This window comes from Beauveria bassiana, assembly GCF_000280675.1.
Source record: "Beauveria bassiana ARSEF 2860 unplaced genomic scaffold BBA_S00004, whole genome shotgun sequence".
Classification (NCBI taxonomy): Eukaryota; Fungi; Ascomycota; class Sordariomycetes; order Hypocreales; family Cordycipitaceae; genus Beauveria; species Beauveria bassiana.
This window is the reverse complement of record NW_007930839.1, coordinates 14066-31811: the sequence shown is the minus strand read 5'-3', so window position 1 is coordinate 31811 and position 17746 is coordinate 14066. Positions and strand designations below refer to the sequence as shown.

General features: G+C 52.7%; 9 protein-coding genes across 9 annotated transcripts; 6 read left to right on the top strand and 3 right to left on the bottom strand.

Annotated features, from left to right (window-relative positions):
- Positions 1 to 282: 282 nt before the first annotated feature.
- BBA_01790 (transmembrane protein 14C) lies at positions 283 to 899 on the top strand (the record flags this gene model as incomplete). Its single annotated transcript, XM_008596887.1, has 4 exons — positions 283 to 297; positions 387 to 428; positions 509 to 635; positions 706 to 899. 4 exons carry the CDS (start codon positions 283 to 285, stop codon positions 897 to 899), a joined length of 378 nt encoding a protein of 125 aa, XP_008595109.1.
- A 250-nt stretch (positions 900 to 1149) lies between these two features.
- On the bottom strand, positions 1150 to 1445 carry BBA_01789 (UPF0287 family protein; the record flags this gene model as incomplete). The annotated part of the gene is made up of 2 exons (XM_008596886.1): positions 1150 to 1352; positions 1412 to 1445. 2 exons carry the CDS (start codon positions 1443 to 1445, stop codon positions 1150 to 1152), a joined length of 237 nt encoding a protein of 78 aa, XP_008595108.1.
- Positions 1446 to 1719: 274 nt separating this feature from the next.
- Positions 1720 to 2337, top strand: BBA_01788 (Gim complex component GIM4; the record flags this gene model as incomplete). The annotated part of the gene is made up of 4 exons (XM_008596885.1): positions 1720 to 1759; positions 1827 to 1917; positions 2047 to 2239; positions 2305 to 2337. 4 exons carry the CDS (start codon positions 1720 to 1722, stop codon positions 2335 to 2337), a joined length of 357 nt encoding a protein of 118 aa, XP_008595107.1.
- A 2363-nt stretch (positions 2338 to 4700) lies between these two features.
- On the top strand, positions 4701 to 5505 carry BBA_01787 (CCAAT-binding protein subunit HAP3; the record flags this gene model as incomplete). The annotated part of the gene is made up of 4 exons (XM_008596884.1): positions 4701 to 4854; positions 4921 to 5031; positions 5090 to 5217; positions 5269 to 5505. 4 exons carry the CDS (start codon positions 4701 to 4703, stop codon positions 5503 to 5505), a joined length of 630 nt encoding a protein of 209 aa, XP_008595106.1.
- A 1090-nt stretch (positions 5506 to 6595) lies between these two features.
- On the top strand, positions 6596 to 8650 carry BBA_01786 (RNA polymerase I specific transcription initiation factor RRN3; the record flags this gene model as incomplete). Its single annotated transcript, XM_008596883.1, has 1 exon — positions 6596 to 8650. The coding sequence occupies one exon, from the start codon at positions 6596 to 6598 to the stop codon at positions 8648 to 8650; it is 2055 nt and encodes a 684-aa protein (XP_008595105.1).
- Positions 8651 to 9362: 712 nt separating this feature from the next.
- On the bottom strand, positions 9363 to 9923 carry BBA_01785 (Defensin domain protein; the record flags this gene model as incomplete). Its single annotated transcript, XM_008596882.1, has 1 exon — positions 9363 to 9923. The coding sequence occupies one exon, from the start codon at positions 9921 to 9923 to the stop codon at positions 9363 to 9365; it is 561 nt and encodes a 186-aa protein (XP_008595104.1).
- Positions 9924 to 11326: 1403 nt separating this feature from the next.
- BBA_01784 (glycosyl transferase) lies at positions 11327 to 12532 on the bottom strand (the record flags this gene model as incomplete). The annotated part of the gene is made up of 1 exon (XM_008596881.1): positions 11327 to 12532. One exon carries the CDS (start codon positions 12530 to 12532, stop codon positions 11327 to 11329), a length of 1206 nt encoding a protein of 401 aa, XP_008595103.1.
- Positions 12533 to 13900: 1368 nt separating this feature from the next.
- Positions 13901 to 15370, top strand: BBA_01783 (secretory lipase; the record flags this gene model as incomplete). The annotated part of the gene is made up of 1 exon (XM_008596880.1): positions 13901 to 15370. One exon carries the CDS (start codon positions 13901 to 13903, stop codon positions 15368 to 15370), a length of 1470 nt encoding a protein of 489 aa, XP_008595102.1.
- A 679-nt stretch (positions 15371 to 16049) lies between these two features.
- BBA_01782 (MFS multidrug transporter) lies at positions 16050 to 17591 on the top strand (the record flags this gene model as incomplete). The annotated part of the gene is made up of 3 exons (XM_008596879.1): positions 16050 to 16343; positions 16408 to 16664; positions 16742 to 17591. The coding sequence occupies 3 exons, from the start codon at positions 16050 to 16052 to the stop codon at positions 17589 to 17591; spliced, it is 1401 nt and encodes a 466-aa protein (XP_008595101.1).
- Positions 17592 to 17746: the final 155 nt, after the last annotated feature.

Here is a 17746-nt window from a genome sequence, read left to right as displayed (position 1 = left end):
AGAGGAGATGATATGTTTGAAGGTGACAAGAGAAGACAATTGGCGCGGAAATTGAAGCAGTAGCTTCAGCTTTCAATTGATAAGAGCAAGGACGGCAATGATCAGGTCGAGGAGTAGTGCAAACGTCGTTGAATGTTCAAGACCTAGGTAGAGAGAGGCCAGGTACCGGACACGACAGCTCCAAGGAGCCAACGCTGGTGATTGGCTACAGTCGCATCCCACCTTTGGGGGTCTAGCTTCTGGGGGCGCGCGGCCGACAGACCCACTGCTGGGTATACCAGTATGTCGTCAGTCCAGGTAGCAGTGGTAGCTCAGCTTCGCAACCTCTCGGAGAATTGCAGTTTTCTTGTGCTTATTTCTATCTCTGGAATTTGCCATCGCTCCAGATCTCTAGAATACTGATTTCTTCGGATTCAATCGCCACCATGGTATGTACAAGAAACAGTCGCGCTGATAACTCGTGTTCCCCGACCGAAGCCGTGCCGTCGCTGACCATCTCGCAACAAAGTCCTCTCCGCAACTCGAGTACACCTCCTTTGTCCTCGCCGCCTTGACGGCCGGCGGCGGTATCATGGGATATGCCAAGACACGATCCGCTCCCTCTATTATTGCCGGATGCTCTGTCGGTCTTCTCTGTACGTTATTGATATTCCGAGCGGTTTGAAAGCAAGTTCGTGGCCTGTGCTGACTTGCTCTCCGAAACAGACGGCCTCGGTGGCTATCGCATTCAGAACCGCCAGCCCTACGGCATTGAGCTCAGTCTTCTTGCCTCTGTGATCCTGGGCGGTGCTTCTATCCCCCGCGCCATCCGCCTCAAGAAGCCCGTCCCCATCCTCCTCAGTGTTCTGTCCACCTTTGGTGCCATTACCTTTGGCAGTGCCTTCAAGAACTCTGCCTAAAGATCGGGTTGGAAATAAATGCAGTCTTGGGCATGGAGGACTGTGACGTTTGAAGATTTGGGCAATATGTATGACTAATTTGATGATAATGTCTCCTCTCAAACGCTTCCATACCCCATTGGTCAAGATGAACGCCGCCCATTTATTGTACAATATTTCCTTTGTTTTGATGGTCAACCGTATTCCTATCGTCTCTCTCCTCGTTCCCATATGTAGTGTACATTGTCAGTTGAAGTGGCGGGCTAGAAAATCAGAGACCAAGATCCTCCTGGGCCTTCTTGATCTTGTCGCGTTTTGCCCGCGCTGCGGCCCGGTTGTCGGCTTGCATTTTGGTTCGTTCGGCTCGTAAGCAGTGGTTGACCTTTTCTTTAACGTCGTTGCACCCGCCGGCGGCCTTGTGCATGAAGCCTTTGGCGTGGCACTCCTCGAGCTGGGCGATGATTTCTTCACACGCTGCAGCCTCCGTCGTCAGTCAAACATGGTTCCAAGGATCACAAAGTCTGTCGCCATACCCAGCGCGTTTTTTGTATGCAGATGAGGGTGCATGTTTGTTATGCTTCTGGCCCGAAGAGTTGTTCAAATCGAGCATTTTCGGTCCCAAGTAGAGAGGAGCCAGGCTGCGCGGGTCGCTGCCGAAACACCACCACGCCACCGAGGACAGTCCGGCAGAAAAGCTTGGGCCTCCTCCTCCGGAATTTAGCAACGACCACTAAACTCATCACGCTAAACCGCAGATTCGCAGCTCCCAACTCCAACCCTTATACCACATCAGTCAGCAGTCTCAGAAGCGCAAATACATCAGCGGCGATAGTATTTCATCATGTCTGCTCAGACTCAGGCGCCTGGAAAGAAGCAGCAGGGTAAGTCGTCGACGGGGATGTCAGCGCTGCGTTTGCCGTATGACAAGAGGCGCTAACCGGGACATAGATCTGCAAACGCAATATTCCAACTTTAAGAATGTGCTGCAGCAAATAGCACAGAAAATTGGAGATATCGAGCAGGAAGCTGAGGAGCACAAGTACGCGCTTTGATATCTTGTTGCCATTGTGGTCATGGTGAGGCATCACACAGGTGATGACTTCACCTTGAGTTCATGCAACTGCCCACCTAAAAGTCGATGATACTAATTGCATGCCTACCTCTATAGGCTCGTTCTCGAGACACTCGAGCCCCTGCCAAAGGACCGCAAATGCTTTCGGCTTATCAACGGCGTCCTTGTGGAGAAGACAGTTGAGGATGTTGCGCCTGCTCTGAAGACGAACCAGGATGGCCTGAAGAAGGTGTTGGATGACTTGGTAAAGAGCTACAAAACGAAACAGGATGAGCTCGACTTGTGGAAGGTCAGTGAATTCGCAAGAATTCGGTACGATGGCTACAAAGGTTGCGATTGCTAACTCTGATGCAGAAGAAGAACAATGTCCAAGTCGTGCAGCAATAGGATAGCCGATCGGAAATAAAAGGAAGGAAATCTGCACACACTACTTAAAAAATTTCTTTTTTTTGTGTTTCGGCTACCGGTGTTCATCGATTGCAGGCGTTTTGTACGTTGTGTGAAGTTGCTTCGCTGGGCAGCACAAGTCTATTGATGCAGACACGGGGTCTTTTCCGGGTTCTTCTGTCCACAATCTGAAGACCGGGCTGCGATCCGGGTGAATCACTGGCCTACATTGTACGTCACCTGTATGGCAGAGGTGACTACAGATACGCGTCTGCCGGCCAGTAACGGAGTACGTGACAAGATCGCAAACCACCAGTCTGCTGCGCACGTTGAACTAGCAGGCCTTATTTGTATGTACAGCAACAAGGCAGCCACATACACAGCCCCCAACGTGTGCAAAACGCAATGCGGCCCAAGGCTAGCCTGACGGATCCAGCGTGCGTTGTCGGCCAAGCCAGGCAAAATCGATGAGCAATGAAGCACACAGCGATGCCATCATGGAGGGTCAAGTGAAGCCCCGGAGATGCATAAAGTGAAACGGACAAACGCAAAGACCCGAGACGAGACGAGACCAGTACAATGATGCGTTGAAATTTTTCCAGTGGCTTGCATACTGCATAGAACTTGAAGGAATGCTGCTAGGCATCACGCTGCCCGATGTTGACAGCTGCAGGGCGGGCGAGGCGAGGTTGCTGGCGCGCCGGGGAACCGGGCACCTTGGACCATGGCATCATGACTATGCACACTAATGTACATTCACGTTCAAGAATAAGAAGTATGATGATGGAAAGTAAAGAGCTGACATGGTGGCTTTTGCCAGGAGATCCTGGAGAAGCACACCGCTCTTCGCCATAGCTTGAAAGTCGGCTGCCGAAGTGTGGAGACTCGTAGAGCGTGCTTGCGTGGGCCGCGGTGGGAAGTATGCACGAGTAAAAGAGTGCATTGTTTTGAGGCAGAGGGTGAGACGGTGATAGTGTAAACAAGAGCATTCTTATGCCGTCTGGGATGATATGTTGTGCTGGCAGTGGCTTCGTTGCGGGCGCAAAGGCTGCGTACATACGTAACTTGGGATCAAGAGATGCGCTGATCTACCCACACTGCTGCAGAGTGTTGCTGCACGGCGTTGAAAAGAAAGGGACCGAGACGGCCCAATCAGCCACTAGAGCAGCCACCAATGCGGTTACGTTTGGAAAGTATCAAAGTCTCGACGTTGAGCGTGGCATTTAGAGAACTCTAAGCAGCTACTCCCGCGGCCTGACTATAGCAGCCTTGGCGAGCATCCTACTGGCACTCGGATACCGCAGCTTTAGTTCCGAGTGGTTGTTTTCCTTTTGACGTGAAAGTGCTAGATAGCTGAATAGGGATGAGCTTGACAGATGGTGCTTGTGTCAATTATCATTAAATAATCGAGTTAAGCCTCACTCTCCTGCCTACCCAAGTACCTAGGTACTGATTTGCTACCCCACGCCTCCCTCAGTGCTCCACCTTTCCGAATGCAAGCTGCAGTCCGTCGCCGCTCGTTCACCCGCGACCTTTTCTTCCATCTTTGCGCATCAATTGATTGCTTCCTGAATCCCGGCGCACGCCCTCCTACGCCCATACCCTCCCGCATCGCCCATATCGCCCATATCGCCTATCTCGACGCCCTCCCCATCGAATCCGCTGTACACTGCAGCCCTGCGCATATCTGGACGACTCAGACAATCGCGCCGTCGCAGCTCCTAACAGCACCCGTTGGAGCCAGCCGCGTTCGCATCACGCGCGCTTCTTCTCCATCCTCTTGCCCACATCGCGCAGCAGCAGCTTTCGAGGTAAGGGCGCCGTCGTTTATACACTGTCATGGCATTCTCCCCGGCTTGGCGCGATGCAACCGCCCCTGTGCGAAAAAACGTTGTTGTGGGCGCGCGCCAGCACATGCTCGCTCCCAACACCCCCTCCACCCCTCCCTCCCGTCATCCCTCCTCTGCAGCTTGGAAACCCAACCGTCTTCTCCCATACGGCAGAGTACTCGTTCTCGCACACGTTCCGTCCCCTGGCGCAACCCGTCCTGAGCCGTGCACCGAGGACCCGGAGCCGCCGGTCCCTGCTTCCAGAGACTAATGCAAATCAGAGCACCTCGTACCGACTGGCAAACTGACTGACTGGATTCTCACAGTGACGCAGCCCTCTTCGTCTCTCGAGCCAACCCGACGTCGACCCGCACCCCCCCTCCATTTGACTCAACCTGGAAACTCCAGCCCAGCACTGTAGCCAAAGGGAACTCACAGCCGGAAAGACTCGCGTTTCAGCCCAACCGTTGCGCCAAAAAATAAAAAAGCCTTTGTATCACGGTAGCCGTTGCCAAGCCCCCAAAACAGCCAAATATGTCGGAGCCCGCTCAATCACCACCCAAGGATGCCGAGCAACCTGTTCAATCCCCTGGCGACGAGGGACAAATGGACGACTCCCAGGATCCCACTGGCGCCTACGACTTTGACGGCGTCAAGGAACAAGATAGATGGCTGCCTATTGCTAATGGTATGTCACTGCCCTAGGCTCGCGCCCAGCCACGCGAATTTGCGCTGTGTTAACCTATTGCACCAGTTGCCCGAATCATGAAGAATGCACTGCCTGACAATGCCAAGATTGCCAAAGAAGCAAAGGAATGCATGCAGGAATGTGTAAGCGAGTTCATCTCCTTTATTACTAGCGAAGGTAGGTCAACGCAACTCTGCGCATAGTTTTCCGCAGAGACCTGACATCATGTGTATAGCTTCGGAAAAATGTCAGCAAGAGAAGCGCAAGACTGTCAACGGCGAGGATATCCTGTTCGCCATGACATCGCTCGGATTTGAGAATTATGCCGAGGCCCTGAAGGTGTATCTCTCCAAGTACCGAGAGGTGAGCATGCCGTGTACCACCTGATCAGAGCAAGGACTGACCCTTTTCCAGCAACAAAATGCGACCAACCGTGAGCGCGCCGCGGAGAATATTCCATGGGGTAGCTCCGCAGCGGGCGGCGACCGGCCAGGAAGTGCCGGTCCCGCGACTGCTGGTTCCAACACTGGAGAGTTTGCCGAGGGCGCAAGCACCGCCGAGCCGTCGGCCGACCCCAATTACATGTACAGCTCCGGTGGCACTGCACACAACGGGTCTGCCCCAGCTACCGGCTCTGCTGAGGGTTACTAGACGCTGGCTCGATCTGGTGACTAAATGGTGCGGTTGATGTGTATTATGGCTTGTAGGGCGACGGACATTGTTGCCACCAGGATTGGGATACTTTTTCGTCTTGATTGCGAGAGCGAATCGAGAACGTGGCGCTCTATGTTTTGTTTGTTTATTTGCTTATTTTGTTGCCGCCTTTGACTTTCTCATCATGACATGTTTTGTTTCGGGCCCTTGTCTGGCTTGCAAGCTGGCTTCCTATGCAATAGACTTCGTTGAGACTTCATTGGATCCGGTTGTTTGAGGGACGGATCGGATATGGCTATGACTGTAAGGCGTTGACTGCCGCGAAAAAAGGGATTGAAGGATAGATGGACATGCCCTAGAGTGAGCGATTGCTTTGGACATGTAAAAATTCCATATCAACAGATGATGAATCAGGTATATAGACTCATATCTAAAAGGAGGAATCACAGCATTGCAGCTCGCTCAATTTGTGTATTTGACCGATAGATCCAGAAATAGTGTGAGGAGGGTGCGAAAGCCCAATATTTCTTTTCCTAAGAGATTTTGACTTGCCATGATGTTCTAAATTGTTCATTTGGTGAACTCGTCCGGCGTCGTCCGGCTAGATGTATGCACTCGCTCAGCGCACGGACCACTTTGTTAATGGTTTGGCGCGGCAAGGCGATGAGCACGTGTGTGACTCCACTTTTCCATAAAATAATCCTGTTGACAGTCAAAATTTCAAGATCGTCAGCCACAGAGCGTCTCAGTTCACTCTCCCGCCCTCCATCCAGACAGCTGCTTGTCTCTGTTCCCACCGCCATACAGCATCCTGGAGACAAATGCACGCTGCGGGACTATCCTATGCCTCTTGTCTGCTTGCATTATTATGAAAACATCTACATGGCCTCTCTTAAAACGCAGTGATTCTTCTACATGCCTAGACCTTAGCCGCCCAAACGTCGCTGGGGAAAAAAAATCAAACGGCAAGCCGCATCTACCCAGGGAAGACAGAAATATTGCCCAGGCACCGCATAGTGTGTGCACGGCGAAAAGAAGATAAAGGCCGACAGCGAACAGCAAAAAGAAACGCAAGATTACATACCCCATGCGACCGTTCTCTCCCGCCGCCAGAGTTTTGCCTGGCTCTGTGTCGCAGAACCTGACGCCCGTCAAGTCTATCCTCAAGACTGCCTCTGTCCTGGGCCGCCGCAAATATCGGCATGAGGCGGATTCGAACACGCCCGAAGCGCCCGACAGTCCGACGAAGCGACGCAAAGTCTTTTTCGACGACATTCGAAACGTAACATACGAGGTCGGCCGCCGCACAATGGAAGAGGTCAAGCTCGAAGTGCGGAACGCCCTCGAGGGCCACCTCCACGGCAGCGATGGCCAGTATGACACTCTCAAAGACATGTTTGCCAATGACAAGCAGCGCTATCTGCCCCCTGTCGTCGGCGAGGACGATGACACCCTCAAGCCGCACGAGCTCCAAGTCTACGTCATGGCTCTGACGAGCTGCGTCCCTATTCTCAAGAACAGAGATTGCAACGGCCTCGTGCGCGTGATCCTGCAGTGCTCATGGCTCGGCAGAGACGACGCCTTTGTCAAGTCCTTTACGCACTTTCTCGCCGCTCTTGTCAGCGCGCAGGGCTCCTACATCGGCGCCGTGCTGTCCATGATTGTGGACAAGTTTCAGCTGACGCGCCAATCGTCCTGGTGTGTCCCCGACTTTCCAGAGGTCAACCGCGAGACCATGCGTCAACGCCTGCACTCCACGCTGCAGTATCTTCTGCAAATGTTCCCTTCAGCGGTGGGCGTCCTCGAGAGCCTGTTGAGCGCCAAGTTTCCCTTTCCGGATGACTCGGTGCAAATACACATGGCGTATATCAACAACTTGCTCAAGGTCAAAGAATACGTGCCCAGTCTGCAGGATGAAATCCTCGACATCATCCTTAACCGTGTAGTCAAGATCGATTCGCAAATGCAGCTGGACCTTGAGGACATTGACGATGATATCACAACTGCCGTGCTTTTTGCACTCCGCGAAAACTCTCACACCACTTCCGACTGGGAACAAGACGAGCTGGACGACAGCGATAATGAGTCTGTTGACAGCGAAGATCTAGACTTTGACAAGGAAGCTACGAGAATCAAGACTGTCAAGGAAAACGTCGAAAAAATGGATGCTGTCCTTGATACTCTGTTCCAGTATTACACGCCTTACTTTCTTAACCCAGGCTCAGACAAAGCATTTGACGCCTTTACTATTATCCTCCGCGAGTTTGATCACATGGTTCTGCCAACATATAAATCCCGCCACACACAGTTCCTCATTTTCCATTTCGCACAGCAGCATCAACGCCTTACCGATGCGTTCTGCGGGCAGCTCATTGCTACAGCTTTTCAGAGCAACACACCCAACGTGCTGAAGCAAGCCGCCGCCGCCTACCTCGCTAGCTTCGTCGCGCGTGGCGCTCTGGTGCCTTGCAGCCTGGTGCGCACCATCTTCTCGCTGTTGCTGCAGTACCTTGAGCAGTACCGTCGCAAGTACGAGCCCATCTGCCGCGGGCCCGATCTGAAGCGATTTCATCCCTACTACAGCCTTGTGCAAGCCACGCTATACATTTTTTGCTTCCGCTGGCAGGACCTTGTCGTGGGGGCCCCGGATACTGTGGACGTTGACGACGCAGCCTCGTATATCGGCCAGGATCTCGAGTGGATTGGCAGCTCGCGCAAGGACCTCTCTATCCAAATCTTTGGCAAGCTGAACCCACTTAAGGTGTGCGCGCCCGTCATTGTCGAAGAATTCGCCAAGCTGGCCCATCGTCTCAACTTTATGTACGTCTACCCGCTGGTGGAGAGCAACAAGCGTGTGCGTCTCACGCAGTTTCTGTCCTCTACATACGCGACAGGCGGTGCGCTCCGCGATGCTGGCTACGACGGCCAGGAGGAGAGCTTTCACCAGCTCGACCCCTACTTTCCCTTTGATCCGTACCAACTGCCCGTCAGCAAACGCTGGCTCGTCAACGACTATGTGCACTGGAAGTCGGTGCCGGGCCTGAATGCGGACGACGACAGCGATGACAGTGACGACATGGATGGCGAGGACGAGAATGCGCTTGAGGAAGCCACTGCGACAGACAGCGACGGCGATGACTGAAAAGCGGCTCAAATGAGAGCTTGTGTTTGATTCAAGACGGATTTATGAATGGATATACCAAACGGAAAGACTTGTTTTATAAGGGAAGATGACATTGAAGAACATGTTTGATATAACATGTTTGTTTGTTATTTAGCGCGGAGTTGGACTGGAAAAGAATATTGGCTTTATTGTATGACTTTTTTATGCATTCACATGGAATATATTTCGCTACAAACCATCCCTTTTGCATATTCCAGGCACAACCTATCCCTATGACTACTCTCGCAGGTCAGGCCAATGCGATGTATTCCTCGCGAATATGCTTGCAGAGGTGACTAAACGTTACACTTGCACTGCTGCCTTGGTATGACTGCCGCTGTCTCAGTAGAACCAAACTACCTTCCTACGCAGTGAGAGAGCCTTTGGAGTCTCTTATTTGACACGGCCTTGCGAATTTCGGGCGACTCCAACACAGTGGCAAGTAGGGCAGCTAGACGCAAGTTGCTTTAGGAAACGCACACAATTTGCGGCGCAAGAACGATCTTTGCGAGTGTAAGCCGTGGGACGTGTCAGACATTTCAAACACATTACGCGTCGACAGCCTTTACACGTGGAATGTTATGCAGACATTTCATTGACTCTTGTAGACTTTGTTGCTATACCAAGATGGGCTCAAGCTTCTGTACAGGATACGACAAAGTATTCCCGACAACCCAGAGAGAGGACAGTGCTAGTTGCAGTAGCACACTTCGCCTTTGCCCCTGTCCTGGCACTGACCGCCCGGTTTTCCAATATACGAGCAATGAGCCTCGCAGCAGAGCCCCTTGGCCGGCGGAAGCAAGCTGCAACAGGCGCTGCGCGTAGCGAGAAGCGCCGGCGGCGCCGCCTCGCCGGCGTGCTCGTCGTCTGTGCCGGACACGTCGCGAAGGGCCGCCTCGATGGCCGCCTCGCGCACCTCGCGCCGGTCCAGGTCCCTCTCAGCAACGTACGGAGCAATACCGGACCGGACCTCCTCCTCCCAGAGCCGTGCCTCGGCGTCGTCGTCGTCGTCGGCGGCGGCGGCTTTGACCGTGACGGCACCCTCATCGTTGCTGCGCTTGTTGGGGTAGCATGCGCAGATGGATTTGCCGGGGCAGCCGTCGCGGGGCAAGCAGCGGCCGCCTCTGGGGTTGCCCTGGCGGACGCACACCGTGCTGCACAGGGCGTTGCCGCCGTTGTGGCAAGTAACGGAGTCCCAGCAGAAGGCGGAGACGGTCGAGACAAGAGCGACTGCGACGAGGGAGAACTTCATGTTGGGCGGGAGACGGTTTTTTTTTTTGGAAACTGAAAAGTGTGTCAGCCAGTGGATGGTGAAAGTGTGGCCTCGAGTTTGGGAAAGCGTACCTTGAAGTGGTGTTGATTTTACTGTCGAGGCTAAAGTATAACTTTGATTCGTAAAGGAAAACATTTAATCGAAGAGGAATCTTGCCTTATTTATACCTTCTCAAGTGAGTCGAGATCATTGTGCTCTCACGGACTATCGTGCTCTCACGGATCATCGGTTTTACCATACGAAATACGGCATCTCAAAGACGGTCTCCAACTCGGACAACGGATCCACCGCGTCTTACGGTAGCATCTGAATACAATAGGATACTTGAAAGATACTATACAGTCATTGACAAACAAAGGGGAGTCTCGGTGTATACAACATGTGCGTGACAAACTTGGAGTGAGAATGCCAAGATGAATTTGTCGTTCAGCTACGCCCGGGCGCAGATTCCTGTTAATGCCAAAAAAAGAACGAGGATGTGTTGTCAATTATCACAAACATGATGTAAGTGATGCCAATCTCGAAGGAATTTTGTTTATAGCTGAAAAGCTGGGTGTTGTATCGTAACCAGCCATATCCTTTTCTTTTTTTTTTTTTTTAAACCAATCTGGTGGCTGACCGATGACCGTTACTAGAAAACTAGTCTCTCGGTCTCAGCCTTGCGGTGCCGGTTGGCCCGCGCTCCGCGATCTTTGTGCTTCGGAATTGCTGCATTGGGGCATGTGTTGCGATATTGCCGATGCAGGGCGATGTCATGTCGGCGCAGCCTGGTGCCTGGTGCCGCATTACATAGAGTTCTGTGATGTCATACATCAAGTAAGCACAGGGGCTAAACTATCCGTCTAATCAATCCTTCCGTTTCGTTTCCTCCCTCAATTGGCAGTGCTTTGATTACTGTGTCGGGGCGTCTCGGTTGATCGGGCTGTGGCACAGGTGTCGTGTAAGACTCATGGCTACGTCCATTGGTCCCTTGACAAGTGACCACAGCTCGCCGTATTTTGCGCTTGCGAGATGTATGCTCTCAAATTGGGAAGATTTCGTAATGGTGACAACTCACACGACGCAGAAGTAGTTTCGAAACGTAAAGCTGAGGAAAACGTAGCGCTAGCGACGTCCCCAGATTCATCAGTCGGATCAACCGCTCTTGAGGATCAGTAGAAAAGCAAGTGATACAGTCGCGGGCCAATTTATTAGCAAAGTAGCAAACTAAAAATATCAATAAGAAGATGCCATTTATGGGAGGAAACGAATCGATATCAGGGGGTAAACCAAATATAATGGTTCCTGGTAGTAAGCTGTTCCAATCTGCCAGCATCCACGATGAAAAGAAACTGGCATAAATAAGTTGTTATGGAATGATGTAACGTGAATACTATTCAAAGTCAATCATTGCCTAATTCTAGATCATCCTTATCAATGAGTCCTTTTGCATACATGCTTCTGACCATTGGGTATACAGCACGCGCAAAGTTACTCCTCCTCTCTACGACGAAGCGCGGCGTAATACCATTGTTCTTGACACCGTTTCTCTCCTTTTTCGGAGAGAAAGCATGCAGTAGAAATGTACACCTCCAGTCTTGCGCCCAAGTCGTCAGGGAATTTCGGGGCTTTTCATAGTCCTCCGGGTACGCGGGCAGGCCGCCGTCCTTGTCAAAAGAGATTGCCCGTGGTTCAAAGTGGTTGGCAAACAGTCGCTCCGTATCAAAGGACCTCCATCCCATGGGCGCAAATGCAGAAGGTCTTAATGTGAGCATTGAGCAGGGCTCTTTGGCCAGCTCCTTGCCGATCTGGGTCAAGGCCTTGTTGCTGTGTGTCGTCCACCAGCCATTGTACGTCGCATGCATGCGGTCTTTCCAGAGCTTGATCATGCGCCCTTGCTTCTCAGACATGAATGTCCCGCTGTTGATCCATCCATCCGTCTGCCTGCCAACGACTGCGCTGTAGCCCGACTCCCTCAAGGGCTTCAGATCCTTGAGGGTGTGAACGTCCATGTCAATGTAGACGCCACCGAAATCGTGTACAGCTTGAACTCGAACAAAGTCGGACTTGTGCTCCATGCCCTTGATTCTCAAGCCATTTCTTGCATGCGTAGGCACGGGCACTGTATTGATGACGATACCTGGAATCGCAAAGACGCGCTTGGCCCATTTGCCTGCCTCGCCAGTCTGCGCACGGCGCACGGCGGTGCTGTTGGCCTCGACATTGGTGTGAAGGTAGATGACATTTGGCTGCCAGTGATGCCAAGCCGCATAGACGGAGAGGAAGTCGCTGAACTGCAGGGGAAATGTGCCATCGATGGGGTCAGACAAGACGTAGACCAAGTTCAATATGTTGGGGATTTCTACATGCTTCACATCTGCCCGGCATGACAAGTTGGCATCTAGCTGCGCCGAGCTGCAGCGCGCAGTTGTAGGTTGACTCAATAGAAATACCTTTGCTTCGTGTGGTAACAGCTGATATAGAGCCACAGCGAGCAGAGTAGCGACGAGAAGTCGGATGAGGGAAGCTCGACGCCCCAAACCGCGGAATAACTGCAAAGGAAGTTGAAAGAGAATTGCTACTGCATTGCGTGACCCCTTTTCTTCCATATTTGAGGGTATCCGTCTTCAACACAGTCGTAAAGTATACGCCCTGCCAAGTTGAATTTGCATACCGCAGAGAGCTGCAAGTTGCAAGATCACCTTGTAAAGCACGGCATCGACGAGTGCAAGACGAAGGCAAGGGAAGAAAGGAGGCAGCACCGTAAATACAACACGAATGCAAATACATTGGGCATAGCTTGCTTGGCCACAGTCTTGTGCTTGTACGCCAAGTTTGCAAGTTCCAGGGTCGACTCCCAACACTATTAGGACCCTGCAAAGTCAATCTCCATCTTGGCTTACACGTTTCTACAGGGCTCTAGCACCTAGCGGCGCGGCCACGTGCCGAGTTCTCTTGTGTAATTGGGCTAGTACCGAGATACGAGCTGTGGAACCGGGACAAGATCAAAGCAGTTGTCATTTATTAGGCATATGTCACAAGATTAGACATGTACAAATGCCTGGTCTAATTTTGAATGACGCTCGCTTTTAGTCAAGAGATGGCTCATTCGGAGCCACCCCTTCGCGGAATTGTAACTTTAATGTGGACCAAGTCTCAATAAGAAAGATGATAAACTCGTTGAAATTTCAACTCGTTAATAATAAGAAATCAACAACCGTTGACTATTATGGTACTGGATGGCGCGGATTATCGGGGAGCTCGATTGTGGCGGCCGAAGAAATTACCTAGTAAGCTTGGATTATTGGCTAGTACTAACGAAGAGAAAAGTTATAGCCTCGGTCTTTCATAACAAAAGTTGGCCAATTGCTGCCCTTTGTCTAAGCGTACTGTCTAGACCGAGCGGCGACCCTTAATACAGCCCGACCGCCCAGCCACCAAATGTTGTGCTAGCGGCCGTAGCGATCGGGCGCGAGGAACCCGGCATGCCGCGGGCAGCGACCGGATGTGCGGCGACCAGGCACGGACTTGTCCGGCACTAGCCCTCTGTACACAGCCTTGGCGCTGTACCAATAGACCGGGATGATCGGCCGGTTTTTCATCACTGCATCTCATTTTCCCGATTACATCACAATCCCGATGCTTCTTTTTTTCTCCCGAGAAAGTGTGTATTGGCTGATGGCGACCCCGGCAAGCGATACTAATCCGCCCGGGGCACCTGAACTCTGAAAGGCGGCCACTGACCAGAACCTTGTTAAAGCCGGCGCTATTCTTGCTGCGGCAGCTTCACCAACATTTGATGACGAATGCACAAGTTGCAAGCTGAGATGGGGCTATTACCCGTCACAAAATGTTTTGTGGGAAATATCTATAAAAGGACCCAAAGCCAATTTCCATGTACTTGTGATGATGATGATGATGATTGATTCACCACATCAGCAGCAGCAGCAGCAGCAGAAGCAGCAATCAACGGAATCATGCACGTCAAGACATGGACATGTTTGGTAACTGTCGCCGCAGTGACGGCTGCAGACCAAGTTGCCAACTTTTTCCTACCAGAAGCCACATATCCAGCCTACGGATGTGGTGAGGAATGCCAAAAGGCAATCAACCTGGCCGTGCCGGCCGACATTACCGCCGTCGGCCTCGACTTTGACAGCGGCTTTTACGCCACGGCGGACAACTTTAGCACCAGCCTGCCGCCCGGCGAGGTGCTCAAGTTTGAAACGCTCAACGCCAACGACCGTACTGTCAGCTCGGGCACGAGCCTGTTTCGTCTACAATACACGTCTCGCGACCTCGACGGGGCCATTGTGCCGGCCACGGCGTTTATAGCCCTACCGCAGGGCAGCAACTATGCGCGGCAGCAGCAACAGCAACAGCAGCAGCAACAGCAACAGCAGCAGCAGCAGCTGGAGGGCGGCAAGCAGCAGCAACAGCAGAAGCTGCCAGTCGTGGCGTGGGCGCACGGCACCATTGGCCTCTTTGCCGGCTGCGCGCCGTCCAACGGGCCCAACATGTACGACTACGGCACGTGGCAGCCGCTCGTGCAGCGCGGCTATGCCGTGGTCGCGACCGACTACGCGGGGCTCGGCAGCAACTACACCAGCCACAAGTACCTCTCGCACCGCGCGCACATCAACGACGTGTACTACTCGGTCCGTGCCGCCCGGCGCGTGCTCGGAGCTGTCCTGGCCGACGAGTGGATGGCCGCCGGCCACTCGCAAGGCGGCGGCGCCGCGTGGAAGCTCGCCGAGAGCTCCTTTGTGAAGAACGACACAAGCTACTTGGGCACGGTGGCTATTGCGCCGGCCACGTACGTCGTCGACATGTTCCTTGGTAGCCTCGGCAAGCCCACTCCCGCGCTGCTTGGCTACTTTACCTACTTTCCGTTTGCCCTGCAGCGCGCGCTGCCGTCACTCAACAACAGCAGCAGCAACAGCAGCAGCAACAGCAGCAGCAGCAGCAGCAGCTTTGTGGCGCTAGACATGCAGAAGCGGCTGCACCTAGCCGAGCGCATGCAAGTATGCATCAGCGGCATGTTTGCCATGGTCTCCGGACTCAACTTCACGCAAATCATCAACGCGACCGAGCTCGCGCGGGGCCGGCCCGAGATGCTCGCGTGGCAGAGTAATAATAGCGCCGCGCAGGGGGACAGGTCCCCGGCGCCGGTGCTGGTGGTCCAGGGCGAGGCCGACACGTCGGTGCTGATGAACACGACGCGGAAGGCGTGGAAGAGGTCCTGCGAGGCGGGCAACGAGGTCCATCTGCGCCTGTACGCGGGCCAGGAGCACTCGGCTACGACGGAGGCGGCGGCGCCGGAGTGGGTAGGATGGATTGATGAGCAGTTTTACGGCCGCAGGGCGCTTGCGGCTGGTCAGAATTGCACGGAAAAGGTGCGAGACTTGTTTGCGGGTAGCGATACGAAAGCCCCGCCAGAGGAGTAAATAAGTAGCGCGTTTGGTGTAATATAGAGTTGTCTTAGCGATATATTACTTGTCAATGGCAGGGGCCCTGGGCGCGTGTGTCTCGGCTGCGTGGTTCGGGTGGCTGAATCGGCTTGGCAAGATCGGCTTGGCAACGACGCCATGTTCCATCGTGGATCTATCCGTGCTGTCGAGTCCGTATATCTATCATCTTGCCATTCAAATCCCGTTATAAAATGACCCCCTCTCCAACTTTGCCAAGCCAGCTTTTCTGCCGGACTTGCTCTGAATATGAATGACGTAAAAGCTGCGAAATTGAAGCAGCAAAGTTTCGACGCATACGGCAGCAAACAGTGGATTATGCAACTGTCAGTTATGCAACAGTGGAGACCCGTCTTACTTTATGAGAATAAACAACCACAAGAATCCAATAATACAAACCAATAGTACCAACAAACATGCATCTCGCTTCTGCCATGAGACATTATCTGGAATAAGAAAAACTTGACGACTCGAGTCAACCAACAAGATAGAGAGAGAGCACGTGACGCATTCCACACACACGGCCGTCAATTCCATCATCATCTCATTCGCATTTCTTATTCCTTTTAGACTTGGACAATTTCGACATATATTGCGAGACAGATTGCCTTTACTGAAAAAAAAAAAAGAAGAAAAAAGAAAAAGAAAGGAAAAAAAAATGCGCCAAGAGCTCTCGCCAGAATGGGACACTCATTACGGCAACCCATACACATGGCCGGCGCGCAAGAAATGGACCGTCGTATTGACCGCCTCCACCGTCACTTTTATAGTCGGCCTCAACGCAACATCCATCACCACGGCCGCCGACATCATTTCCGATGAATTCAACCTCGGCAACGACATTTTTGAATACAACTTTCTCTCCGTCACGGCTTGGAATGCCGCAGCCGCCTTTATTCCCCTGGCCACGCTGCCACTAATGGACACGTACGGCGTGCGAAGAGTTTATCTGGTAAAAAGAAAAAGAAAAAAAAAGAAAAAAAAAAGAAAACATTGCTAATGAATATTTTTCATAGACTTGTCATGTGCTGTTTACGATATTTCTCATTCCACAGGCGCTGGCTCACAACTTTGCCACACTGGTCGTTTGCCGCGTCATTGCCGGCGCCTCGGGCGGCACGCTGCAGAGCGCCGCCGACGCCATTGCCGCCAACATGTTTCCGCATATCCACGAACGCGCCTTGCCGCTCACCTGCTACGTGTTTTCGCTCATCTTTGGCGTCACCATGGGTCCCGTACTGGGCGCCCTGATTGAGCCTCTTGACTGGCGCTGGTGACCGCCCCCCCCCCCCCCCCCCCCCTCCCCTCCCTTTGTCGTGTTCATCTCATTCCAACAAGATTATTGGGCAGGGTATTCTGGATTGAGCTCATATTAAGCGGCGCATTACTTCCCGCCGTCTTTCTACTTCTCAAAGAAACGCGAGGATCCGTCCTCTACGCCAAATACTTCCCCAGCGACTCTAACAGCGACGACGACGATGACGAGGGGCCGGGAAACGCCAGCAAGGCCCTGCACGACTTTTATTCTGTCACGACGCGTTCCGCCGTGTTCCTCACCACCGAGCTGCCCATTGCCCTCTTTACCCTCTGGTCCTCCTTTGCCTTTGGCCTCGTCTTCATCTTTACGCAGTCGATCCCCCTCGTCTTCAGCTCCGCCTTTGGCTGGCCGGCGTACCAGGGCGGCCTCGTCCAGAGCGCCGTCGGCATCGGCCAGATCCTCGGCTTTGGCGTGTGCATGATTCAGCGGCACATTTACATTGCGAGCGCCCATCGCAACGCCGAAAAGCCGGGCGACCCCGTGCCGGAAGCCATTCTGCAGCTGTCCATCCCCGCGACGCCCATTGCCCTCGCGGGGGGGCTGTTCATGTACGGATGGAGCATACACCAGCCGCACTGGATCGTGACGGCCATTGGGCTGGCGCTTGTTGGGTTTGCCAGCATGATCATCATCAACGCTGCCACCATCTACATTACAGACGCCTATTCGGCCTTTGCAGCTAGCGCAATCGCGGCTGTTGCATTTGGTGAAAACGCTTTTGCTGCTTTTTTGCCACTGGCCGCCAAGCCCATGTATGAGAGATTGGACTACGACTGGGCTAGCAGTCTGCTTGGCTTTGTCGGCCTCGCTCTTACTCTGGCACCTGTTTTGCTGCTTGTTCACGGCAAAACGATTCGCAGTAAAAGTAGATTCAGACGCTAAAAAATGATGTCAAGTGGCAGATGAATGGATAAGTGGATTTAATCAGGATAGAATACGTTGTGATGGCCATATGTAATAAACAATAGTGTATAATATAAACAAAAATATAACATGCGTCAAATGTATGACAAGTGTATAAAGTCTATTACAAAGTC